Source organism: Podarcis muralis, chromosome 9 (genome assembly GCF_964188315.1).
Source record: "Podarcis muralis chromosome 9, rPodMur119.hap1.1, whole genome shotgun sequence".
Lineage (NCBI taxonomy): Eukaryota > Metazoa > Chordata > Lepidosauria > Squamata > Lacertidae > Podarcis > Podarcis muralis.
In genome coordinates, this window is record NC_135663.1 from 15,582,459 (window position 1) to 15,609,990 (window position 27,532).

General features: G+C 45.3%; 1 protein-coding gene across 8 annotated transcripts in view; it reads left to right on the forward strand.

The window, feature by feature from the left end:
- Nucleotides 1-27,532, forward strand: part of AFF1 (ALF transcription elongation factor 1) — a 147,325-nt gene that overhangs the window by 85,569 nt on the left and 34,224 nt on the right. For all 8 annotated transcript variants that reach the window (XM_077933811.1, XM_077933809.1, XM_077933815.1 and 5 more), the window contains 4 exons: nt 18,831-18,875; nt 20,856-20,942; nt 21,752-21,788; nt 23,108-23,156. In XM_077933811.1, the coding sequence (XP_077789937.1) occupies nt 18,831-18,875; nt 20,856-20,942; nt 21,752-21,788; nt 23,108-23,156 (218 nt within the window). The remainder of the gene's footprint in view (nt 1-18,830; nt 18,876-20,855; nt 20,943-21,751; nt 21,789-23,107; nt 23,157-27,532) is intronic.

Below are 27,532 nucleotides of genomic sequence, written 5' to 3' on the forward strand. Positions count from 1 at the left end.
ATAATTTATTTCATTTATGAATCACTTCCCGTGAGGCACCCCAAAACGATTTACAACATAACATATATAAAAGAGTTACATTTATAAATAAAGAGCTAAAAATATTTTTTTTAAAAAACCCCAAGCACAGTATAAAACAGTAGATAAATACAGAAAAGGTTCTGTTAGCTGCCTATGCACCTGTGAGACAAAGCAGCATACAAGTTACTCCAATATTCTTGAGGCTGTGGGGTAATGGAGGAAAAATCTCATTTGACATTTGACCCAGTAGATCCAGTCTAGCAGTTATAATTTTATTTTATTTATTTATTAAATTTATATACCACTCTTCTCAAGATGCCCCTACTCAGGCCATGAGGGAGCATGCATTGCAGAGGGTTGGACTCGATGGTCCTTGGGGTCCCTCCTAACTATGATTCTGTGAAGCAAGGCCTCTAAAGATAACCCTGGATGTATGGGTAGGCTGATAAAGGAAGCAGGTGGTCTTCATAATATTCTGATCCCAAGTAGCTTAGGCCTTTAGATTTAGCCTAGGAACGCATCTGAGAGTTGGTGTTACATGGTCTGAGCTAGGATCCAGACAGCTATTTTCTTCATACCAGAGGTCTTGTGGGCATTCAGTGGATTAAAAAAATAAAAATCACCCCCTTCCTCCCCCTAGTAATAATTTCCCCAGTCACTCTGGGCAGCTTCCAACAAAATATTAAAATACAATAGTCTATAATAGCAGACCACCATGCCACATCATTAATTATTTTTTGGACATATGGATGGGTTCTGCATGGGAAATGCAAGTTCAGTGCCTTCTTGGGCACATAGGAGGAGGACGATGACAGTGGAGTGTGATGTTTTTGCAGAAGGAGAGTGGCATCTGGAACAAGAAGAGAAAGTCTGGGATGACTGGTAATTAAAGGCAATTATCTTCAAATTTTTGTGAGGACCACTTGAGACTGTGGTTATTGAAAACGCCTACTTCCTTTATCGTAATGCACAAACCATATTAATACCGCATTAGTTGTGAGTTTTGTCTCACACCTTCATGCATTGTGTTCCTTGTGTATTAACTGGTGTGAAACAAAATTCCATCAATAGTCTCTATTGTTAATGCAGTCTTTCCCCTTAAAGCCCCCCCCCCACTCTTTATGGTATCTAAATTTTTAAGTAACACTAAATAAGATTATTACCGTTGAAATAAATTAAGGTGTCTAGGCAGCGCACCATTATTCCTGGTGGTCAGACATGAATTTAATGAAATGCCTATCCTGGTCTCTCAAGAAAAGATCATGTTCAGCAAACGCGACGGATCTGCTATTTTTTTATTTAAAATTTGCTAAGCTTTTACAAAGTGCTTCAAACTATGATTCTCTGAAGTATTGACAGCAGCGCTACTCTTAATTGACAACTGGAAAAAAGAAATAATCCAGAGTGGCTTTTAATTAAATAATTAGTCCTTGTTAAATATACAGAGCATGGAGAGTGATGTCTGAATTTTAAATTTCTATTAAAGCCAATAAAGGATGATTGAAACAGTAGCAAGAATAAGTTGGTAACATTTTCTACTGTGTGAAATGTTTCCATCTTCTTGCTTACTATAACATGAGAGCATTGGGGGGGGGCTAGTACAAAAATGTATTCTATCCTTTGCCTGTTGTTAAGGAACCAAGAATGTATATGCAAGTTAAGCTCTTTGTTTGTGTGTGTGTGTGTGTGTGTGTGTGTGTGTGTGTTAAAATTAACCCTTTATGAAAACTAAGCAAGAATACAAAAGCCTTCCAAACCCCCACAAAATTTCCAAACCCTCACCAAGTAAGTTCATCTTTTAATACACAAACGGCAATTTAACTTTTAACCAGCAATTTTTAGGCAAACTAAAAAGAGGAATATCTCTCTCAAACCTGGCTTCAGTGAGGTTTCTTCCTGGTTTCTTAAATCCGTTTTCTGTGACCGCCAAACTGGAAAACTGTGGTTTATGATATCCCCTCAGACTAGGATATAAAGCCATCACCATATATCCAGAAAGACATTCCTTTTTGCCGGATCGTACCTGAGGTGCTTGTGTTGCACGCAATCCAGTCCTCTCTACACTAGAAACAGGAAGATTGTTCCAGAGACTGTTCTATCATTACAGGGGCCCCTCAGGTAGATAATGACTGATCTGTGGCCCTCCTGATGTTGGCTTGCAACTTTCATTATCCTTGACTATGCTTGGTTAAGAGTCCCTCAATATCTGGTTAATAACCCCTGTTCTGAAATGACTTCCCATTTCCTGATCGGATGGGAGCTCAGCCAAGTTGAGGAGAAACCAGCAAGATAATTGGCGTGAATCCTTAAGGTAAAAGTTGAAATGACATGGAGATGTAATGGCAATGCTCAGTCTCCACACTTTTAATCAAGTACAGTGGTACCTCGGGTTACATACACTTCAGGTTACAGACTCCGCTAACCCAGAAATAGTACCTCGGGTTAAGAACTTTGCTTCAGGATGAGAACAGAAATCGTGCAGCGGCAGCAGCGGGAAGGGCCATTAGCTAAAGTTGTGCTTCAGGTTAAGAACAGTTTCAGGTTAAGAACGGACCTCCAGAATGAATTAAGTACGTAACCAGAGGTACCACTGTAATTCAGTTTATTAATCAATTACTGCTTCATCACTTGTTATTTAATAGTGTTTGGTCGCCATCTGTCATGGATGCTTTAGCTGGGATTCCTGCATTGCAGGGAGTTGGACTGGATAACCCTTGAGGTCCCTTCCAACTCTGCAATTCTTTGTTTCTATGCCACAGGCTAGTTATAGAGAAGAAAGTGGACATTTTATTCAGACTTCTGCTGTCGATGTGCCCTGTGTCCATGAGGCTGCAACCAGGTTCCTTACGACATCCCTCTCATTTTCCCAGATACCTTCATATTTAAACCTTTTGTGTCTACGTCTAAAATAACCATTTTGACACAAGAATGTGCTGATTTCTGTACTTCACCCACAAAAACAGTAGAGGTAAGGAGAGGAGAGAGATCCATTACTCTACATCGGAATGAGGCCTGGGCAAAATAATCTATCTCTGGGTCAGAAAACCTTGTAAAATCTTGAAAAGAATGTTTGTTTCCCTCCAAGCACCCATGCTTGAGGCATACAATGCAGCCATTGTTTAAAAACCATTTTCATGTAAAACACTTGAATCCTTTGAGGGGGGTCATCCAGTGTCATTTGTAGAGAGGGAGGCTAGAAGTCTCTGGAGAACTCCCTCCTCCGCATTCCAGCGTGAATGAATTTCCTTGCTGCATTGGCAGAAGCGAGAGGGGTTTGGACAGGCGGTCAGCCGCCTCCTCTATTGGTGAAATGGAGTGTGCTGAGTTTGCATTAGTTCATGCTGGGAGACTTAACTGGAGAGCTATGTATAATCATTAGCTTTCTTAATCCTTTCAGCCGCTTTGGGAGGCAGTCGGTCAGTATTATTACTTCCTTGTTTGGGAGACCTGAGTTCAGGGGGATCTTGGGTGGTGTCCGGCAGGACTTAATGCCTCAGAAAAGAGGACTCAAGCTTGCCTGTAAACTGAAGCATCTTGATTTTTAAACCCCACCCTCTCTGTCCCTAGCACGTTGGGGAAGCTTCTGGCTACTTGGAGGGAAATGCCCTCTGCACATGATTGAAGCCCCCCTTTACTAATTATAAGTGAGGCCTATGGGTTGCGGGTGGCGCTGTGGTCTAAACCAGTGTTCCCCAACCTTGGGCCTCCAGCTGTTTTTGGACTACAACTCCCATCATCCCTCGCTAGCAAGACCAGTGGTCAAGGATGATGGGAATTGTAGTCCAAAAACAGCTGGAGGCCCAAGGTTGGGGAACAGTGGTCTAAACCACCGAGCCTCTTGGGCTTGCTGATCAGAAGGTTGGCGGTTTGAATCCACGTGACTGAGTGAGCTCCTGTTTCTCTCTCCCAGCTTCTGCCAACCTAGCAGTTCAAAAGCACACCTGTGCAAGTAGATAAACAGGTACCACTGCAGCAGAAAGGTAAATGGTGTTTTTGTGCTCTCTGGCACTCATCACAGTGTCCTGTTGCGCCAGAAGTGATTTAGTCCTGCTGGCCACATGACCTGGAAAGCTGTCTGTGGACAAATGCTGGCTCCCTCGGCCTGAAAAGTAAGATGAGCACCACACCCCATAGTCACCTTTGACTGGACTCAACCGTTCAGGGGTCCTTTACCTTATAAGTGCGCCCTGGCATTGAAAATAGCTTCTAGAACGAAACTTTCATGTTCTGGTGTTCAGCTTTTTTTGTGATGTGGGAAAGTGGTTGGTGTTTGCAAAGACTTTTATTTCAGCATAAGGGTTAGAATATGCTCTGTATACTAGTTGAGTGAAGCACATGCTGGAAGAGAAATGTCCATTGGTGGGACATGTTATGCTTAAATTAGGCTTACGTGCTTTTATGCACACACAAAGTATTTGGCTGTTCCTGTTCCATAACTGGGGGTTCAGGAACTCTCAATACAGAAATACTGGGCTAAGCAGAATTGCTGGTTACTGCACAGCCTGGGAGCATAACGATGAGTGCAGCCGCACACTTAGAAATCTGCTTAATCAAGACTGCGTAAGGAGATGCCTCAGGGCTGTACTGTACCATTCACTGCACTGCAGGTTCCACAACCCCTTCACTCCGGAAAAAGGAGCCAGCTGGCTTTGAATTCTGTGTTCTTGACTTCAGTAGTAGAGAGGACAGTACCTCTGTAGCTAAAGTCAAGAAGAATTGTGTGGAGAAGGGGTTCAGACATTCAGTACCAGATTATTTTCCCCCTCCAGCAGCGTGCGTTCTTGGAGATGTTAACATGGAAGTATTCCCAAGGCTGCCCTTCCTTCTTGGGCTCATGCATATGGAGGAGGCCTGTATTCTTACATGAAGAACGGGGTGAATTCAGCTTGACGTTCTTTAAGTGTAGACGTGCTTCTAGCTGTCACAGAAAATCTTCCTTCCCTGAATCCAGGAATGTGACATAAGTGTGCGAAATAATACTACACTTCTCACAGCCTGCCAGCCTATCAGCCTGGCTTTTCTGGAGCTGATCTAAAATGGGTGTGAAACTTCAGCCTGTGGGCAGGATGTGACCCACATCCAGGTTTCATTCAACCCTCTGGGACAAAGACCCACTCTTGGAGTTGATTCTACACACTACTGAAATGTAGCCTCTGACAGGTTTCTCCTGTGCTAATAAATCCCTCACATTATTTATAATAGTGATGTCCTGTTTATAGCCCTCAAGGTTATAAAGTAATCTCTGTTAAGGGGATAAAACTGACACCTGGTTTTGTCTGTTAGATGTCAAAATATCCCATATTCAGGCTTATGTATCAAATTTCAGAATCAAACCATGGTTTAATGTTCTGGCTTTGGAACAAACTATGGTTTGAACAAACCACACTTTCCTGTATTCAGAACTGCAGTATCTTCATGTTCTTCCCTTGCACGTGGCGTGGAGCTGCTGCACACAAACCTAAAGGCGATACCTCCTTAAGCCATACTTTAGCATTACATCTGAACCAGATCAGTGAAACAAGCTATTGCTCAGACATAAGCTGTAGTTACGGTTTGTCAATCAGACACCTACTCAGTTCACACATAATACTCAGCTAAACTATGAGTTAGTGTGAACAAACTGGTGCACATTTAGAAAACGATAGCTGATTTGTTCCTCCTGTTTCGTTGCTGCCTCTCCACCTGGAACTAAGCCATAGTTTGGCTTGGTCTTAGGTGTTAACCCAGGCAAACCATAAGTGGTCAGCCAAGGGCAAACCTTGGTTACAGCTTGTGGCTTGTTTCGATAAAGACAAACCACATGTCAGGTTTTGCAGATATTCCTAAACCAAACTCTGGCTTGAGATACCAGCAGTGGTGTAGCGGGGGGGGGGGGGCGGGGCGGCCGCACCGGGCGCAACATTGGGGGGGGGGGGTGTGGCGCGCTCTCCGCCTCCGGAGTCGCCGAAGAGCCTCGGGCGCAGGCTGTAGCAGAGCCCCATGTCTCGCGGAACCGACGAGCTGGCAGTGGCTCTCAGCGCTCGCCGCGGTCCCCGCGCGTCAGGGCCGCAGAGCGCGCGCCAGGCAGCCCCTCCTCACAGCCCCGCCGCTGCTGCTGCAGCAGCTGGGCCATGTTGCATTTTCCTCGCCTCTCTGCCCTCCTCCTCCGGGCAAGCGGCGTCGTTTGGGTGGCAGCGCCAGCGGCAACTCGCCTCAGATCACCTGACACGGACCCGCCGCCGTCGCCGTGGTTACCTTACCGTAAATACTCCAGCGCATGCAGCAGCAAGAAGAAGCTGGCAGCAGCGGCAGGTTAGGGGGCGCAAATTACTTGCCTTGCCCCTGGTGCTGACAACCCACGCTATGCTGCTGGATACCAGTAGAGATGCTGGTAGACAGCAGGACCAGGGAAGAAGCAGAGCAGCTGTGTTGTTATTATATATATGTAAAATGCACCAGATATTTGCTTGTACATTCTAAAGCATAGTTAGCTTTAGTGTTATGCGTGAACCACGCTATTGTACAAAGCCATGGTTGATCTTTAACCAAGATTGGCACAATGGTTCATAAAAGAGGTCCAACCCATTGTACATGTTGATGTGACCTCTTCAGTTATTTGTAAACCTCCTGGGTTTTGGATTCTGTGAACCGAAAACCTTTAAACAAATGTTAAAACAAAAAATTAACATTTGGGCTACCCAGCAATAACTAAGAAACCTCCACCCCATCAAAATATGTAAGTATCTTAATAGAAAATTATTCCAAGTTGGTTTGTTGGTAGTATACATTTGCTTCCTTGCTTAAGGCTTAGATTACGCTAACAGTATTTTGCAGCAGTGCTCCTGGGTGCAATTTCTACTGTTCACAGCCTTAGCTTCTAAGCAGTTTTGACAGCAAAATGTCACTCCATCTGCTTTTTTTGTTTTTAGCTCTGAATACATTAACTCATGGGTGGCCTACATTTTAGTAACACCAGGCAAGTTGGATTTTATACCCCGTGTTGGATAAATATATGCAGTCCCTGCTGTGTTTGTGTTTTTGTTGCCCAAGTGTTTCTCTTGGAATCCTAAGAATCCTGTGTTTTTTGTGTGTAAAGTTTCTAGCCCTCATTTGACTGCAAAGATAATGAAACAGTAGTCATTTGTCCCCAAGGCTTAACATTCAGAATGAGCATAAGAATTACCCTAACATGTATTTCTCCTGATTTCAAAGACGAGTCTTCTGAGTTTGAAGTGACTTCTACCAGATCTCTTTAAGTCGGTCCAGCTGTTTGAAAGATTACCAGCACAATCTTATATGTGTGTCTTCGGATGTAAGACTCATTTATGTTTAGTGGAGTTTACTGCCAGGTAAATGTGCATAGGATTGGAACCTTAAGTAGTTGGGCAGTCTTAAGTAGGGTGGTAGTCAGATGTGCATGTTGGAGATTTGCATGGTGGAGAGAGAGAGAGCGCGTGCAAAGTTAATACACATAACAAGGTCATGTTGATAAGAGCTGTACACTTCCTGAAACATGCTGAGCACTGTATGTGTGGTGCACCAAAATTCTGCACCGAGTAATGCTGTTTGGAACACCGGTTTTTTGTTTTTTTTTATCGGCCTTTAGATGAAGCAGATCAAAAGTGTCTGAGAGGGCTCACCCAGTCTGGCATGTTTGAAAATTCCTGAGTATTTGTTCCCGTAACTGATAGTGTGTTCAAGACGTGTTCATCAAAAGGACTCAAAGCAGAACTCCTAACTCCATAGGCAGCTCTTTACTCTTGCCGTAGAAGTTGCCCCGGGAATTCCTGTATCTGGATATTATTGTTAACTGTCAGTCATATAAGCACACTCTGTCCCTTGCTGACATTGTGCAGATTGGCACTGCAGAAGTCCACCCCCCCCTTCACCTGAAACTTTGATGTGAATTTCCTTAATGGTTAAGAACAAATACCCTTGAATAGTTAAGAATATGTCACAGTTAATGTCGTTCTCCTCCCCCAACACACTTTCATGAAAGATCCTAGGACCTGGCCCTGACCTTCGTTGTTGTTTAGTCGTTTAGTCGTGTCTGACTCTTCGTGACCCCATGGACCGGAGCACGCCAGGCACTCCTGTCTTCCACTGCCTCCCGCAGTTTGGTCAAACTCATGCTGGTAGCTCCGAGAACACTGTCCAACCATCTTGTCCTCTGTCGTCCCCTTCTCCTTGTGCCTCCATCTTTCCCAACATCAGGGTCTTTTCCAGGGAGTCTTCTCTTCTCATGAGGTGGCCAAAGTATTGGAGCCTCAGCTTCACAATCTGTCCTTCCAGTGAGCACTCAGGCCCTGACCTAGAAACCTCTAAATTGCAGGTGTTTGTGTGTGGTCTTCTGGTGGTGGGTAACAGAAAGTGATTTTGACACATGCTCAGAAGCACGATTGGTGGTTGTTTTGCATGTAGCAGAGAAAAGCTTAGTCATTGAGGACCAGATTAAAGTGTGCGGAGTCTTGGTTCAGATGAAGTTCTGGTCTTTGTGGCTTTTGGCTTTGGTCATCTCTCTCTTCTATTACAAACTCTTCTGCTCTTGTGAGGCCTTGCGCTAAAGTTAGCTGGGCACATAGGAGTGAAATGAGGACACCACTGGCAGTCTCCAGCCTAATTTCCCTTGCGTTTTGTGGAAATCAAGCAGGCCCGGGAAAAAGGAAAAAAATATCCACGTGGCAAGTCATCCAAGTTCTCCTTGAGAGGGGGAACAAAAAAAAGAAAAGAAAAGAAAACCTAATCCCTACTGAAAATGGAATTTAATAGAAACTGAATGCAGATGCCTTGACAAGTCACTGATTTCAAAACCCGACTCTCCAGAAAGTAACAAGGGTTATGGCTTAAATCACCCTTTGGCTCTGACTGTAAAAAGCATAAATCTGGTAACCAAGTAAAGGCAATAATAAGTAATAAAATCCTAGATATATAGCCTTGCTGCAATGCATTGCTTATAGGTAACAGTCAAAAGAGCTATAAAAGTTCCATTCAAGGGGGTGGGGAAGCACAGTTCAGTCAAACTGAAATAGAATCACGGTGCAATCCTAGACAGGTCTACTCAGATGTAAGCCCCATTGACTTCAGTGAAACTTGCTGCAAGGCAAGTGTGTATAGCATTGCAGTGTAGTATTAGGTATTCTCACTGGCCTGGTTCTCATCTAAAACAATTGGCTTATTGTGATGTGCAGTGCTGCTGAAATCGGGCCACTTTTACCCTTTCCTTTTCTGATTTGAGAAAACAAACCACATTGCTGGCTTAGCATTACACACGAACCAGTGCTCATGTGTCTCTTCTCTCCAAACCCGTGCTAGAAAGCCAGTTGCATGTAACACTAAGCCAGTTGTTGTGATGTGCACACTCTCAGCTCAGCAAAGGGCAAGACAGGACAGGTGTGATTTGAGCGGTGTGCACCAGCACACTGCTCATTTACAGTAAACCATGGTTTGTTTCTAACCATGGCTTACCAGTGGGTGTGAATGGGGTCAGTGGCAGCAGCTATCCTGGTTCTCAAGCAGAGGTTCTTCACATCACCTGCTACCTGATTATTTTTAGCCGCTTAGAGGTTTCAGTGCAAAGACAGAAGTACTGTTTTGGGGGGACAGGAGGCGGGCGGGTGTGGAGGACTCCCTGGTCCTGAATGGGGTAACTGTGCCCCTGAAGGACCAGGTGCGCAACCTGGGAGTCATTCTGGACTCACAGCTGTCCAAGGAGGCGCAGGTCAATTCTGTGTCCAGGGCAGCTGTTTACCAGCTCCATCTGGTACGCAGGCTGAGACCCTACCTGCCCGCCGACTTGTCTCGCCAGAGTGGTGCATGCTCTAGTTATCTCTCGCTTAGACTACTGCAATGTGCTGTATGTGGGGCTGCCTTTGAAGGTGACCCGGAAACTACAACTAATCCAGAATGCGGCAGCTAGACTGGTGACTGGGAGCGGCCGCTGAGACCATATAACACCAGTCTTGAAAGACCTACACTAGCTCCCAGTACGTTTCCGAGCACAATTCAAAGTGTTGGTGCTGACCTTTAAAGCCCTAAACGGCCTTGGTCCAGTATACCTGAAGGAGCGTCTCCACCCCCATCGTTCTGCCCGGACACTGAGGTCCAGCTCCGAGGGCCTTCTGGCGGTTCCCTCACTGCGAGAAGCCAAGTTACAGGGAACCAGGCAGAGGGCCTTCTCGGTAGTGGCACCCGCCCTGTGGAACGCCCTCCCACCAGATGTCAAAGAGAAAAATAACTACCAAACTTCTAGAAGACATCTGAAGGCAGCCTTGTTTAGGGAAGCTTTTAATGTTTAATAGGTTATTGTATTTTAGTGTTTTGTTGGAAGCCGCCCAGAGCGGCTGGGGAAACCCAGCCAGATGGGCAGGGTATAAATAATAAATTATTATTATTATTATTATTATTATTAGGCGGCATATAAAGGTTGTTAAACAAATGGATAGTTGTAGAGGCCTGGGATCAAACCCAGGACTTTCAGCATATAATGTGTTTGCTTTTATCACTAAGCTGTGGCTCGTCCCTGACAAACTTGCATCATCAACCTTCCATGTATGTGACCCCTCTCATCCACCCTGCTCCTCCATTTCTTTCTTGGGACGCTCGTTTCCCAGATTCCCCTCAAGTCATTGCGTGTCTTCCATATCTCAAGGGGGAGGGTTTGGCTTCATCCCACGATCTGGCTTGCAGAAACCATTTTTTAAAATGAGCACATAAACATTCACTCACCCAGAGGAACAGTGGCTCTATTTTAACTCGTCATGCATTCAGCTTCTCCTTACTCATTTAAAGGAAATCCACAAACACTCCTAGCTTCTAGGTTCCCAAGCCATGCAATCAACAAAATTACATGCTCCTCATGGTGAGATTCTGCAACCTAACCGTAGTAGCTGTGGGCACGTTGTGCAGCATCAGGGTCCACATCGGAAGTGTGTTGCAGACTGGAGAGCGTTTTATTCGTATGTGTGGTCCGATGGAACAGAGCCTCAGACTTGGCCTTGGGAAAAGACAGCTTAGCTGTGAACTCTCTGGGTGGCCTTATAGGCCAAGCCCCCCTAGCTTTCGGACTCAATTCCCAATTTGTAAAATGAGAGCAACACTGTCATAGGACAGGCAAACAAACAAATAAACAAACAAAAGCTAGAAGCACTTCAGTCATGAAAACCGTAATGTAAACTGTTCGTGATGATAGCCATATTTTCTCCACGCAGAAGTCTTGTTTTACTTCTTATATTTTTGAAACTTCTTGGCTTCGTAATTGTATTTCCAAATTTATTTCTGCAAGCGGGAGTGCTAACAAAGAGCAGGTTGTTCAGGGTTCTGACAAGAACCTAGGCAGAACTCCAGAAGGAAAGGTAGCTATTCTGGGCAGCTTGCTGCCCATACGTCTTTCCCAGTCTCTTACTGTTTTCTGTACAAAGTAGTTCAGTTTGTTGCTGCTGATCTGTACTGTATGGTTAACTGGAAGTTGTTGGTTGTTGTCTCCCTCTGCCACCCCCTACACCAGTTTGTCTACACACACAGGCGCACACACAGCACAGCATCACTCTTTCTCCATCTGTGCTGAACAATGGAAATCTCTCCTATGCTTTGCACATTGATTTTGTGAAAATACTTTAGCCCTAAAAAGAAGCAAATACGCTAACCATGGATTTTCTCTTTTGACCGTCTCGCCTAGAATTTGCTCTTACTGGCAATGGCTCTCCAGCTACCCAGCCTTTCTTAAACTGGGGAGGTCATGATTCTCAGGGCTGATCTTTCCATTAGGTGAATGGATGCAACAGCCTCAGGTGGCAGGTCTGGGAACAGCCGTCAATCCACTCCCCCAAGTTTGCTTCTACTGGCTAGTTCAGGGGTCCGTGGGCTGGATCAGGCCCAATTGCCTTCAGGATCCGGCCCGTGGACCATCCATGGATCGGCGTGGGGGTTCTGTTTGTTTGGGCTGCGCCATTCCCCCTCCCCCCCGCGCGCCATTCCATTCCCCGCCTCTCTCACACACACCTCCCTTCCTCCTCCTGGCTTCTCCCTGCCCTGCCTAGAGGAGGAAGGGGGCTGGCTGAGCGCCATTTTAAGCAGCCCCTCTCCAGAGCCAGCCCTTTTGCTCCACTCATCTTCCCTCCACTGCCACCCTGGTGCTCCTGTGAGCCAGAGAGCGGAGAGCTCGCTCTGCCTACCCACAAAAAGCAGCAGCAACAGTGGTGGTGGTGGCAGCAGCCCCTGGGAAGCTAAGCGCAGCAGCTGGGTGGGGAGGAAGACTACTTGCCCCCCTTGCCTCTTCTTCCAGCTCCCCCCCCCCCCGGTGCCACTTCTCCAGCCCACCACAAGGTCTGAGGGACAGTGGACCGGCCCACGGCTCAAAAAATTTGCCGACCCCTGGGCTAGTCTTCCTACCTGGCAAGTCTCTCTGCTTCTTCCTTCCCACCCTTGCTTGGCAGTGGCTACTTCCCTCAGAGCAAGTCATTCTGGTGGGGTGGCTGTGCTGCTGTGGCCAATGATGCCTAAAGTGTGTGTGGTGGGTTATAGTTCCTGTAACTTTGCAAACATTTTTGCTTCTGGTTCTTGGCATCGTTTGTTGCCGCTGCAAAAAAACTTCCATGGGATGCTTGAAGGGGCGGGATCCAACCCACCCCCAGGTCCTCTGTAGTGTGAAGCAGGGAATGATGAGATGATGTGAGAGGTCCTATCTGGCACTGCAAAATAGCATGAGCTGGGTGTGGGGAGGACTGCTGCCAAAGAAGCAGTGGCAAAGCAAACAGAAGTCAGCGGCAAGGGACAGGGTGCTTCCGCACTGCTAATGCAGAAGGGATGAAGAAGAGCAGCAGCAAAGTCAATGGCTGCTCAGGCAGCTCAGTCTCTCGCATCAGCCCCGGCATGGATTGAAGTTGGGATCATTTTGATGCAAAGGGTGTGTTCTGGCACTGAGCTACAGTCCCTCATATAAAGGAACACAACTGTTGGTTGCACACCACAAGATACTCCCCTGTTTGTTTCCTAATCACGTTTCTATACAGTGGTGCCTCGCAAGATGAAAAGAATCCGTTCCGCGAGTCTCTTCGTCTTGCGGTTTTTTCGTCTTGCGAAGCAACCCCATTAGCGGATTAGCGCTATTAGCGGCTTAGCGGGCTTAGCGGATCAGCTGATTAGCGGCTTAGCGGATCAGCTGATAAGCGGCTTAGCGATCAGCTGTTAAGCGGCTTAGCGGATCAGCTGTTAAGCGGCTTAGCGACTTAGCGGATCAGCTGATAAGCGGCTTAGCGGCTTGGGAAAAGGGGGGGGGGGAGGAAAAAAACCCTGCAGGAACTCGCAAGACATTTTCATCTTGCGAAGCAAGCCCATAGGAAATTCGTTTTGCGAAGCACCTCCAAAACGGAAAACCCTTTCGTCTAGCGGGTTTTCCGTCTTGCGAGGCATTCGTCTTGCGGGGCACCACTGTACTACTGTGTATTTTGCCAAGACAACTCTTGATTTCGGCTTTGGATTTATGTAGATTCATGAATTAACTCAGAGGTTGAGATAAGGTTAGTCCTCCTTGCATTATCAGATGTGCTTGGCTCTACAGGCTGACGTGAAACACCCAGAACCCTTAACTACTTTGTGTGTGTATTGTTAACCTCTCTTGGATGCAGCCCTTTGTGGGAAACTGTTGCACAGTTTGAAATCTAACATTACCAAAGTTAAGAAAGCTTGCAAGCTTGCAGAATCCCTTACAAGTTATTCCTTCCCTTCTTCCAATGGCTTTAACAACAGTTAAGGTTTATATCTGAACTGACCATGAGCTAAAAGTTCCGTATCCATACTGGTATTAAGACAACTTCATATGGTCGTATATCATAATTGTTCCTTGTTCCTTGTTCATTTTTCCCAGTACAGCTCTGCTCATACGACTCTTATTGGCCTTATTCAGACATCACGCTAAACAATGGCTATGAGACATGAATGAGCCTAATAATCTTTTTCAAAGATCATGCGCTCCCCTCTCCTGTGTGGCTAGGAGTGCAGAATTTCTGTCTTTGTGTAACCACAGTATGTCAAGACTATCCAAACTGAGTTTAATATTAACTGTGGTTAGTTTAAACAAACTTCAAACCACAGTTTCCAAAGCTGGCTTGTTTAACCATAGTTAATGTTAAACGAGGTTTACAGGTTTGGATGATGTCGCAAACCACACTAAAAGAGGCACTGCCATCTTTAAAGGAAATCTATTCCCCCCCCCCCAAAAAAAAACCTGTGTGCCTGAAAATTACAGCACATAACTTCAGGAAAGAAGTCAACAATGACTTGAATCATGATGGCAGTTGTAGCAAACATATCTGAGCTTTGTGAATACTCCGTCTCAGCTCTGTAGATCGGGCATTTATCACCAAAACCCCTTTTCATTTTGCCCACTGACTGGTTCTGTGAAACCTGGAAATTTGCATACTCCTAATGCAGCTTTGATATCATCTAGTAACAGGTGTGCCATTTTGCCTCCTACTTCTGCCTAAAGCACATCAAAGCAAGTGCCCTTTCTTTATCGACTGGTTCTGCAAGTTAATAAAAAGGAGAGAAGTGGGGACTTTTAACTGGGAATAACCACCCTTCAGATGGGCTCTTCAAAATAAAAATTACACAGGCAGTATTTGGCTTAGTTATACCTTAGTTCCTCAGTGTTGGTCTGCAGTGAAACAAAAACTTGTTTTGCATCCAGAAGGTTTTATTGCTTTATGGGTGTTATAAACAACACTGTGTGTTTGCAGTAGGCACTGCTAAGTAACAAGAGAGCTCTGCTATTTGTAGCACAGTGAGAGTTAGTGTGACAAGTGTATGGCAATGACAGCAATGAGCCAGGAAGCCTCTGATTTGAATCTCACCTTGGCAAGGCAATTCAGTAGGTGGTCTTAGGCTAGTCTCATCTCTGAGGACTTGAGTAAGCACTGACCCAAAGCTCAGGTAATGGTGACAGTGGTTGAGCTCAGAGTGCCTTTAATGAATTCCTTAAACTCCTCCCCTTGAACTTGCCTCCCCCAGTTTAAGCCAAATCATCGTCACTCTGTATCCTTCTAAGAGCAGTACAGTGGTACCTCGGGTTAAGAACTTCACTCGTTCCGGAGGTCCGTTCTTAACCTGAAACTGTTCTTAACCTGAGGTACCACTTTAGCTAATGGGGCCTCCTGCTGCTGCTGCGCTGCCACCGCACAATTTCTGTTCTCATCCTGAAGCAAAGTTCTTAACCTGAGGTACTATTTCTGGGTTAGCGGAGTCTGTAACCTGAAGCGTATGTAACCCGAGGTACCACTGTATCAAGAGAAGGCCAAAAAATAGGTAAAAGTGCCGGTCTCCCAACCACCCAGTAATCTCAGAACTGCTTCAGCCAACCAGTTTCCAAGCAAGGTTATCTTCTGGCTAGTAAGCAAACCTTGCAAAAGTTATGTTTGGAATTGCCATTTCAAGGACACAGGCTGTTGGCTTCTGTTATTACAGTGCAAAGATAAAATATTTTCCATACAAAATAAATAATATTCTGCTCAGAAAGGGGAGTGGGGTGAGGGGAGATAGGGGCAAGGAGAGTTCTTCTGGTAGCCTGATAGCAACAGGGCAGAGAGCCCCAGTGTGTCATTCCTGGTAGCCAAGTGTTTTTCCCTTTTGAGTATACGGATTCTGGAAAGTGGAGTGGGTACAATCCACCATGCAGTTCTTCACAGCCCTGGTTGATCAGGAGCTACATATGTGGGGGTTACGTTCTGGGGGCCGCACCTAAAGGCAAATCGCGTATAGTCAAAACCAATTGGGTTCAGAACCTTGCTCCCTTTCTGCCTATTTTATTTTACCACCAGCATAAAGCTAAATGTGCACAAGTTAAATGCACGCAAGTTGCAAACTTACTGTAGCTGCAGTTCATTTGAATCAGATGTGCAGAGGAGAACTCTCCAGTGGGAGTGTGCCCAAAATGTGTTTGCGAGGCTTTGGAGTTGCTTGCAAGGTATAAAAGGGCAGATATGTTTTGAATCCTTGCTGTGATCAAAAACTTCCATCTTGCAGCTCCAGAGCACCCCGACCTCACGTCCACAGTTCATAAACGCGTAGCATCTGAATGTTATTATTTTTCTGAATTAAACTGCTAACATTTGAAAACCAAAGAGGATAATTGAGATGATGCCGCCAAGATAACAAAAGCATAGATTTTCGTATCTGTATTTATTCCAGCTATATTTCTGAATATATACTGTATGTTTAAAGCAGCATTGATGTTCAGCGTTGCCTGTGCTACAAGCATGGACAGTAGATGAAAGTCTTCCTTTTTATGTCCGGTTTAGCTTGCAGGCAAGGTATGCTTGTTAGATAGTTTAATTGAGTTATGCAGCAGTCAGGCTTGAGCAAAACATAGCCTAATTTGCAATCCAGCTAAGGTTCTGCACAGAACTCTGATGAAGGAGTTTTGGTTTTGCAAGACTTGTTTTCATTGGCTGTCATTCGTGACTTTTGGCAAGGAATAATAGGCAGAATCATTTAAGGGAGTGAGGAGACTCTAGGGAGGTCGTGTTGAGCAGAGCAGGGGTCATCAGCGAGGGTCAGGGGTGGAGAATAAGGTGAAACAGAGGCTTAAAGATAAGGTTGGACAAAGCTTTGGGAAGCTTTAAAAGTGAGGTCAAGAAGTTGAGTACATGAAGGAAAGAGGAGCCAGTGAGAGTACAATGTCTTGGAGCCAGGCTGTAGCTCATTGGTAGAGCACTTGATTTGCAGGCAGAAAGTTCCAGGGTCAACCCCAGGGAACTTCATTTTTTCATGTCTCTTAAAGGTTAGGTAGAAATGGTGGACACAGGTGGCGCTGTGGGTTAAACCACAGAGCCTAGGACTTGCCGATCAGAAGGTCGGCGGTTCGAATCCCCGCGACGGGATGAGCTCCCGTTGCTCGGTCCCTGCTCCTCCCAACCTAGCAGTTCGAAAGCACGTCAAAGTAGATAAATAGGTACCAGTCCGGCAGGAAGGTAAACGGCATTTCCGTGCGCTGCTCTGGTTCTCCAGAAGCGGCTTAGTCATACTGACCACATGACCCAGAAACTGTATGCCGGCTCCCTCGGCCAATAAAGCGAGATCAGCCCCGCAACCCCAGAGTCGGTCACGACTGGACTTAATGGTCAGGGGTCCCTTTACCTTTACCTTTAGCAAATGGTGTGAAAAAACTCTGCCTGAGGCCCTGAAGAACTGACACAAGAACTGGACTCAGTTGATAGGTCCTTTGATCACATACATGGCATCTTCTTATGTTCCAGGGAAGGGATTTGGGGGAAGGCATTGCATGGTCTGAGAGACTGGAGAGGTGTATGATTTTGGCAGTGGCGTTTTGGATAGAGGTGAGATGATAGAAATGTGAAAGTGGGAGGGCCAGAAAGGAGAAGGCTGCAGTAGGCAAGATGGGAGCTGACTAGCACAAAGAACCTGAATCTTAGCCGAGAGGAGTGGATGGGTTTTAATTATATTGCGTTCTTGAAGATGCAATGTGGTTTGGCAACTCTTTTGATGTGGTGGAGGGCGAAGGAGAAGAGAAAAGTCGTGGAGAGAGAGGCATGGAAAGAAAGATGAACATTTTAGCCTTTCGGCTTTCAGCTTGTGTCATCTCCTTGAAAATACATGCAAGATATCGCATAAGGCAGCAGAGGTTTAGGACTGGAGTCTTCCTTCTCCTGGATGGGCTACCTTCCCAGGTTGATGACCCCAATCTGCGCCTCATTTCCCTCTGCAGCACATGCAGAAGTCATCTTCTTGATTGTTAGACCCACTATTGGTCTCAGTCTGCCAGAGCCTGAATTTGCATGCAGGGGAAGTCCTTAAGTCATTGAAGGTTTGAGACCCATTGAAGGCTACCCTCACATGGTTTAGCCGGCCAGTTAAAACCATTCCCAGGGTGTGGCTGCTGTCACATGCTTACAGCTTCTAGGAGCCACAGGTGAGAGCTGTGGGGAACAAAGATGGACAAACTAACCCAGAAGGAGCCCAAGGTGTCCCCCACTAGAGGTATTACCCCTCCCCAACACCCCATACATTCAATAATCTGCTACTATTGCCATTATATATATTTTGTTCATTCTCTCCCCCCTCTAAATGAGCTTTTTATTTTTTGAATGTTGCCTTCTACTTTCTTTAAGCTTCTGTCTATCACAGCATAGCTTACTCCTGGGTGTTCGAATACTAACTAAATGTTGGATTAATCTGCTGAAGTCTAGCTGAGACTTGCCTTGTTCTCTACTGTGAGCAGAAAGCCCAGAGCCTTTAAGCTCTCCTGCGTGGGTGTGGTGGACAAAGGTGAATTTCTATGTGTTTCTGTAACAAAGCAACGGGTGTGGCGCCAATATCTTAGAAGAGACACCGAGTATATCCTCCGCACTGGCCTTTTATTCCTCGGAGGGGCAGCCTCCTGCGGCGATTACTTTGTGTTCTTCCAACCGGCGGCAAAAATAGTTAACTACATAAAGAGACGGCGTGATATAGGAGCTTCCCTCTTTAAGACACCTCACTGGGAGATGTGGTGCCTCTCTGGCATGCAGCAATTCGCATTGCTAAGAGAGTAAGCTTCGTGTGGCCCAAACAGCAACCTCAGTGGTTGGGGGGGGGTGCGGTTTAATTGAGGAGAAGCCAGCCCCTCCTGAGAGCACTTAAGTGAGGAAAGGAAATCTTTCCCCTAAGCAGGGTTCCTGATAACAGTGTTCATAAATACCACGCTTTCATTCGTCATACTCAATGTCAATAAAACAGCTGTTTAAGCAAATCTATGAGCTGACCCTTTACATTTCTGCTTGTGAATTTGGACCAGTCCGTGGAATAACCCCCACTTTTTTTTTATTCTGGTTGTTTTCCAGCAATCGTTCTCCAATGAAGTCCATTGTGTTGAAGAAATTTTAAAGGTGAGTGTATCTGCCTGTGGTTGGTGTGTGCTTTAAGCAACAGATGTGGGCAGCAGAACCATTTATTTCTGCTGTGTAAAGGAAGGAATTGCTTGTTTTTTTCTGTGGCTAGCTACAGGGTGTGAATTCAAAGGTTGTTTGCTTTGGACGAACAATAAAGGTTTCCTTTGAAATGCTTCAAACTACCCAACCTGAATGTTTCTGGGCAATCCTTGTAATAGGTTTGAAACAAAACCATGTGTTTCATTTTTTCTAAATTGCTAGCCCTAGATAACATACTGTATGTAAATACGACCTTTGTATGCTGTGCAGTTCTGTGGGTGGTTTACGCTAAATAAGCAAACAATTGAAATTTCAAGTAAAACTTTTTTTAAAAAAAAAACACACTTTTTTTAAAAGGAAGGGGAAGAGATACAAAAATTCAGCCGTGAGTTTTGGTTTTTTGCAAGATCTCATTTTCAACTGCATCTTCAAAATTAAAAGCACATAAAAAAACAAGCAGAGGCCCAGACCACCTGTGTTTTTTAAAAAAGATCTAGGTGAACAGAAAGTTACTGAAAAGGCCGCAAAGATGGGCGCCCCGTGAGCCTAACTGAGAAGGTTATTCCATAACTGGGGTGCTGCTGTTGAAAACACATTTCCTAGAGGTTATTCACTTCATTTCATTTGGTGGGGGCACCAAAAGCAGGGCCTCTGAAGAGGTTTGTGTAGGTCCATATGGCCTTTAAAGTAACCTGGTCTATAAAGGCATTAAAAAATTTAAAAGGCCAATGCCATTTAAGGTGTTGAAACCACCACATTAAATTGGGCCCAGAAACAAACTGAGAGCCAGTACCATGTGGCTGTGTACATACTGTACCTTGAAAGCACATTCAAAGCACATTGCCTGCCTCAGAGAATTCTGGGCACTAGTTTTACCCCACACAGATTAATAAAGGTAAAGGTAAAGGTACCCCTGCCCGTACGGGCCAGTCTGGCCAGACTCTGGGGTTGTGCGCCCATCTCACTCAAGAGGCCGGGGGCCAGCGCTGTCCGGAGATACTTCGGGTCACGTGGCTAGCGTGACATCGCTGCTCTGGCGAGCCAGAGCCACACACGGAAACGCCGTTTACCTTCCCGCTAGAAAGCGGTCCCTATGTATCTACTTGCACCCGGGGGTGCTTTCGAACTGCTAGGTTGGCAGGCGCTGGGACCGAGCAACGGGAGCGCACCCCGCCGCGGGGATTCGAACTGCCGACCTTTCGATCGGCAAGCCCTAGGCGCTGAGGCTTTTACTCACAGCGCCACCCGCGTCCCCACACAGATTAATAGTTCCCAGCAAAAATTCGCAAACTATCGAACTTCTCCCTGATAAGGTTATTCCATAACTGCTATTGAATACACACTTTCTCTAGGGTCCCTCACACCCCAACTTTTTCTAGTTTGTGCCACTTCATCAAGTATTATTAGCAGAAGCTTTTTTTCCCTCCCTTTCCCCTGCCCGGGAAATAGTGGACACATGCATCTTAAAAACGGCACTGTATACTCTATACCTCGTAATAGCCAAAGGAAGTTGATATGGGTCTGAGGTTCAAAGCAGAATCTTAAATTCCAGTGCCCCAGTTCTTCTCTGCTGCTGCTGCTGCTGCTGCTGCTGTTTTTAATCCACCAATTCAGACACAGTTTAAAATTTCGTATGCAGTATATTCAAAATGATTGGTGGCAGTAGAAGGTAGAAGGATGGTGGTATTGTGCATTTTCCTACCCCAAACCAAAGTCCACAAATGCCAGGGAAGAACACACACACACACACACACACACACACACACACACACCGTGATAGCTGCAAGGCCCTCAAGAACCAAGAAGCAAAAACGCGGATTATAATCTTGTGCTGTCCTAGTGCTTTGGGTTTACATGTGTCTTGATGCTGGGTAAGTACAGGAAATGGGCATTAAAGACTGGTTTTCATTTTTACCATTCTTTTTCTCTCTCTCTTAGGAAATGACCCATTCATGGCCACCTCCTTTGACAGCCATCCATACTCCTAGCACAGCTGAGCCTTCAAAGTTTCCTTTCCCTGCAAAGGTATAATAATAATAATAATAATAATAATAATAATAATAATAATAATGGTTGCTTAAATCTAATCAGTTAAAAATGTCAACCCATTGAAAGAAGTTTGAATTGAAAAACAATAAAATGATGACTGTAAACGTAATCACTGCAGAACACAAAGTCAGTATATTCACATTGTCCTGCGGAAGATACTCTGAAGACAAAACAATAGCTTAGCAATAGTATATTTCTTTACGGTGTTCAAGTATACGGTGTTCCATTCATTATATCAGTACTCATAGTAAGTCATGACGTGTTAATTGTCTTGCGATGCTCCCCTTTCTCACCCCTTATGCCTGGAATTGCCTTTCAGGCCACCTCCTCACTTCTTTGAAATTATTCTTCAAAGCTCAGCTTCTCTGTGCAACCTTTAACAAAGACTTTTAGTCCCCATTTCTTACGGTTTTTGTAAACTACCCTCAAAACTCAGTTAAAGGGTGAAACGTAGATTTCTAAAATAAGTAAATGATATAAAAGCAGTTTCTTTCCCTGTTTACCCCTGCCTTCATTTCTTTTCTGTTGTTCCTCTGTGCCGATTGTAAGCTCCTTGGGGCAGAGACCTGACATCTTATCCCTCAGTGGCATTATATAAATCACCGTAAGAATTGTTGCAACATTCCTGTAAAGCAGGCTGGTATTATCCCTGTATGGTAGATTAAAAGACTGATAGATACTGGTGTGATTAAGGTCACCTAGTTAGTTCACAGCCAAAATGAAAGTTGAAGGTGGGAGCTTAGCTACTATTCTATGATTAAAATTTCCATTCCCCCTCTTTCTAGGAAACCCAGCATGGTGGATCAGTCATACAGAGCCAGAGTAAGTGAGAGATCTAAAAATCTATGTGCGGTTGCTTGGATACAGTCTGCTGTGTCCTGCTGTGGTTGCGTTCATTTCAACAGGGATGGAAGAGAAATTTCCATTCAAAACTTTACTGAAATGAAAGCATGTTGAACAATAGAAGTGTCTGTTGGCTTGAGCCCAGTGTTTGTCGGCTGCATACATTTCTGCAGGCACTGTAAACATTCCTATATTTGTATCTATTGTGCATTTACTTGTAAACAGAGGAATCTTTCAGAAGCAACAAAAACGACTCAGTCAATTACAGTGGTACCTCCGGTTGCGAATGGGATTTGTTCCGGAGGTCCGGCCGGATCCCAAGGTTTCTGCAACCCGAGGAGAAGCGCTAAACTGCTTCTGTGCATGTGCATGGGGTGGTAGACCATTTCTGCGCATGTGCACGCAGCAACACACTTCCAGGTTTGCCGCTTTCGCAACCTGAAGTTTAAGTTACCCGAGGGTAACGTAACCTGAGGTGCTACTGTAATTGGAATTGGCAGCAGCTGCTCCTAGCTATCACTGCAATATGGAAGTTGAGGCAGAGCGATGAACCCATGACCATTCCAGTTGTGCTTTTTGCAAGGTTGAGCTCCAGCTATTGATGGGGCTGATCGAAGCAGATTTCGAAGTAACCCCATGTGGTGTAGTTAGCCCCACTCCAGGTAACATTCTGTCTCTTGATATGTGGTTAAAGCAGATCACATGGCTACACATGATGGTGTTTATGGTTACTGGGTCATTAGCATGATGCACGGCCATGTGATCGTCACTAACCACATGGAAACAAGATGTAAAAGTTTCCAAGGAATAGTGTGGGAATACCTGTGGAGGGAGGAAGCTGTATGCCACCTGTGTACCACTTACCCTTATCTTGGTTGTAAAGCCAATCAATAGTGGTCATTTCAGTCTTTCCTGGGCTCCAGGCAGCCTTCCTGAATTATCTGTAATAGAAGTATAGAATTCCACTGAGCAGAAAGGCATTTAACACCTGTCCAAAAGTTTGAGCCGTGTTTATTTATTTGGTCCTTAGCTGCATTAGACACATCGCCGTCTTTAACTTGTGGGATAAAAATGAAAGTTGCAAACTGTTGGGGAAACTGTATGAATCCATACCCCTAGCATGGATTCAGACGATATGCCATCAATTAAAAGTTGCTGCCCTAATTATCACAGATTGCATAATGCATAAATCTTTGTGTGTGAGAGGCATACACACACTGAGAGAGGGGAGGGCAATAGAAAACAATTTAAATGGTACAATGCTTGTACAGCCTAAAACATTTGTTGTTGTTTTACAGAGCAGTATGATGCACCTTCTAAGACGTCTATTTCTCAGCAAGGAAAATCGTAAGTAGCTGCACCTTGTGCCTCTGAACATTAGTTAAGTCAGGGTGGGGAACGTCTAGCCTGCCAGGCCACCCCATTTGGCCTACAAGCCGGCTCTAATGAAACGACACCCCTCAACCACACACATCACTTCAGCTGCAGAAATGAGGGCTGAACTCCCCAAACATTCATGGGGAGTTCAGTTCTGCTTGGTGTGGCTTCTTCCCTCCCACAACAGCAGAGACTTGTGGAGCCTAAATTACCTGGAAAATGTTATCATGGCCTAAACCTGCAAATATTAAAGAGTCCACGTCATCAAATGCATGAACTGCAAACTTTAGTTGTATGTTTAGACACAATGTGCTTATTTTTCATGTACTCTCACTCTAATTATATGGCACCATCTGTACTTGTTGCATTTAAATTCCCTCTCATTTCACTGCTTACACTCCCTTACAACCATATGCATCAATACCTAACATGGCTAGAGCCATCCTGAAAATGAATTCTACTGGGAAGCTGAGGACAGCCTCCTGGCCACACCTGCAAATCCACATGTTTTTTGTGAAAGCATAAGCACAGTGCAGCATTGAATGCTATACTTTAAATGTCTGGGAGCAATGCATTTGCTTCTGGATGGTTGCCCTCAGTTTCCAGGACATCAAGATGTTGTTTGAAACATCTGTTCATGTGCAGACTGCCACTAAAGAAATTATTCAGGCTTTTCTGAAACTAGCTACTTGGTTAGCTTGCACTAGAGCAGGGGGCCGGTCCACTGTCCCTCAGACTTTTTCAGCAGGGGGCCGGTCCACTGTCCCTCAGACCTTGTGGGGGGCCGGACTATATTTTGGGGGGGCAAATGAACAAATTCCTGTGCCTGACAAATAACCCAGAGATGCATTTTAAATAAAAGCACACATTCTACTCATGTAAAAACACTCTGATTCCCAGACCGTCTGCGGGCCGGATTTAGAAGACGATTGGGCCGGATCCAGCCCCCGGGCCTTAGTTTGCCTACCCATGCACTAGAGCAGTGTTTCCCAAACGTTTTTGGGCAACGGCACACCTGTTTACCGGAAAAAAATCTCGCGGCACACCACCATTAAAGCCCCGCCCCCGTGACGTCATTCGGGGAGCCGGCGGCCCGGGCCTGAGCTGGAAGGAGAGGCGGTGCTTTTCGGCACAAGGCAATCGGCCTGGAATTGTTTCCCGCGCGCTGCGAAAGGGAACAGCTGCGGTCGCGCGAACCCTCCGGCGCTGGGAGGGGAAAGGGCGGAGTCGCAGAGCACCAGCTGGCCGAGCGGTTGCGCGCAGCGTTGCGCTTTTGGAGAGCGTGCGGCTGCTGCTAGGGGATCCGGGGACGTGAGCAGGCCTGGCCCGACCCGGGTTGAAGGAGGACAAGCCGGCAGCGCGCCAAGTGAGTTCGGTTGCGCACGACGGCCCCCGCTCCCCCCACCCCCGCCGGATCCTCGCCGCCGCCGCCTCTCGCCCGCCTCCCTCCCACGGCACACCACCCGATGTCTCACGGCACAGTAGTGTGCCGCGGAACACCGGTTGGGAAACACTGCACTAGAGGTTAGCCACACCTCAAAGAATTGTGCAAGCGGCTCCATGTGATCAGTGGGGCTTTTGACAACTTTTCCAAATTGTGTTGCCAGCAGGCCACACCCATGAAGATGGCACATTGCTTTTGCAAGAGAGAAAGAGAACAAATGAAATTATTTCTTTGGCAAAGCTAGCTGCACACATTAAAGTTCACATATTAAGCAGCCCCATGATTCTTTTGATTATGTTGATGATTTAAAATTGGACTGGAGCCAGAACCTTAGTTTCTCAGCTTGCCACTGCCTTGACAAAACTTTGCCATGTTGCTCCATTTGTTTGTTTGTTTGAGTGGGAGTAGAGGGGCTTGATAAATTAGGGACAGGTTTTCTTATTGAAGATTAAAATCTCTGGTGAGACTTAAGCACAGATACAGGTTTCATCTTGTTTGGCAGAAGTAAGAATTATGTCTAGCTTGATTTCCATGGTCAGCAAATCTTCCTTAATTGTCTGTGTGCATGAATGTTTCTAGAAAACAAAACATTTACACCAGCTGTTGCTAGGAATCTTTGCTGTAAGTGTACCTATGCTGGAAACAAGTGGGAACAGTGACAATACAGAACCCTTCCTAATAGAACTTCTGCTTAGAAACACCGTAGAACACTGAAGCACAATGCACATCTCTTAAATTTCCCATTTCATGTTAGTTTCCCAAGTGCTATGTTATTTTTAAGTATGCCATTAGAGTCATGTGAGATTTTCCTTTGGCACTGTTATTTTACACGTGATGAACTCAGGGCTCGGGGGCCAGTTAAACGGCCTCTGTGGGCCACAGGTTGGGGTCCCCTGGCCTAGACCATGTAAAAAAATGAACATAATGTTTTAGCTGCAGTTCATTCATTTTCAACTTTGCATTCTAGTTATAAAAAAGCGTGCCTAGACATTCCGTTGTTGCGCCCATAACCTAGCTTTAAGGTGCTGTTTAGCTCCTAGCTTTCATATCTCAGTATTTATCAATGTGTGTGTAAGAGAACAGTTATGGGAGGAAGATTTACAGGGTTAACCAGGAGGTATCAGTACCTAGAGGGATGCGGGTGGCGCTGTGGGTTAAACCACAGAGCCTAGGACTTGCCGATCAGAAGGTCAGCGGTTCGAATCCCCTCGACGGGGAGAGCTTCCGTTGCTCGGTCCCTGCTCCTGCCAACCTAGCAGTTCGAAAGCACGTCAAAGTGCAAGTAGATCAATAGGTACCACTCTGGTGGAAAGGTAAACGGTGTTTCCGTGCGCTGCTCTGGTTTGCCAGAAGCGGCTTAGTCATGCTGGCCACATGACCCGGAAGCTGTATGCCGGCTCCCTTGGCCAGTAAAGCGAGATGAGCGCCCCAACCCCAGAGTTGGTCACAACTGGACCTAATGGTCAGGGGTCCCTTTACCTTTACCTATCAGTACGTAACAGCCGTGATGGTAATTGCAGAGCCTTCACATTCAATGAATCGGATAAAACTCACAAAATTAATATTTTGCAATTAATATTTCTTTAAACCAGTGGCTTCCCCATTTAAAACTGTGAAACTGTTCCTTAAGAAAACTGGTTTTGAAATGGTGTGAACAGGCTCCAAACACACGGTAAATAATTTTCACTAAATTGTGATCATAAACACAGTCTTCTAGTTAAATATTTAAAACTGAAGTCATTTGCTCTGCAAATAAAATGCAGCACATCTCTATTCAAGCAGCTATATTGACACTTCTGTTCAAACTGTACTTGGGTGGGCTGTGGTCTTTTACTTAATAGAAAGCTTTTATTTTAAATTGCTCTTATCTGAAGCCCAGAATCTATCAATGCTGCTTCCTTGTCAGGCAAACCTTGCAGAAGAATTGCATTGCTCAACAATACTTCTGGGGGGGAAACCGCCCCTAATTGGGCAAATCAATCAACTACTGCTTTCAGTTTTAACTGATGTTAACAATTTAAAAGGTGAAGCCAGTTGTTGATGAGAACAAGAGCCAAAGAATGTTCCACACACCAATGTTTTCTGTGTGGGTATCCTTATCACAAAGAACTGTGTGTACTTTGTTACCTTTGATGAGTGTACATGAAGCTGTTGTGTCACATGTACACATATCATGGCTTTCCAACATGTTTCAAAGTCATTTCAGGTGAGCAATGGCTTCACAATATTGAAGTTTTTCAGGTATTTTGGAAAAAGGTAGCATGTGCAAATGAGCAACTTTTAGAGATACTTTCTTACTGTAACCTTCCAAGTTTTCCTTTAGCCTGCACAATTCCATGTTGTGTTCTTTTTCTGCATGAAAATGGCGAGCACAATGTGTGAAACCACCCCTTCAGATCTTTTGACTTATGAGTTGTGAAATGCTTTTCAAGGCTACACGGATTGGAAGCTATTGTTTGCAAGCCTGGTTTTTGTCCCTTCTGCCTTTGTCCTATCCCCACGGAGCATCTTAAATCCATATAATTAATGACAGATTGGTTTTAGAGGAATATGAAACCTCCAGGACTAAAGCCAATCTCTTTATAACTAGGGATGAAGGTGGATTACTGCAGTCACAGCAGAATTGCTTGCTCCTTCTTCTGAGTCACCGGCCCCTGTCCCCTGCCAGAACCAGAACAGTGGGACTAGAGTCCTGGGAGTGTTCTGCTTTGGTATATATAACAGCTCCAGTGTCCTGCTGGAGTTGCAATTATGTCTGAACATAGAGCATAGTCCTTGGATGTGGCTGTATTTTATCAGGTGGCTTGGTTAATACCCATCTTACAATGGCTGCCAGTGCAGAAGAACATTCTCCTTTTCCTTGCCAATGAAAACTGTTTATCAGCAGTTAATGAGAACGCCC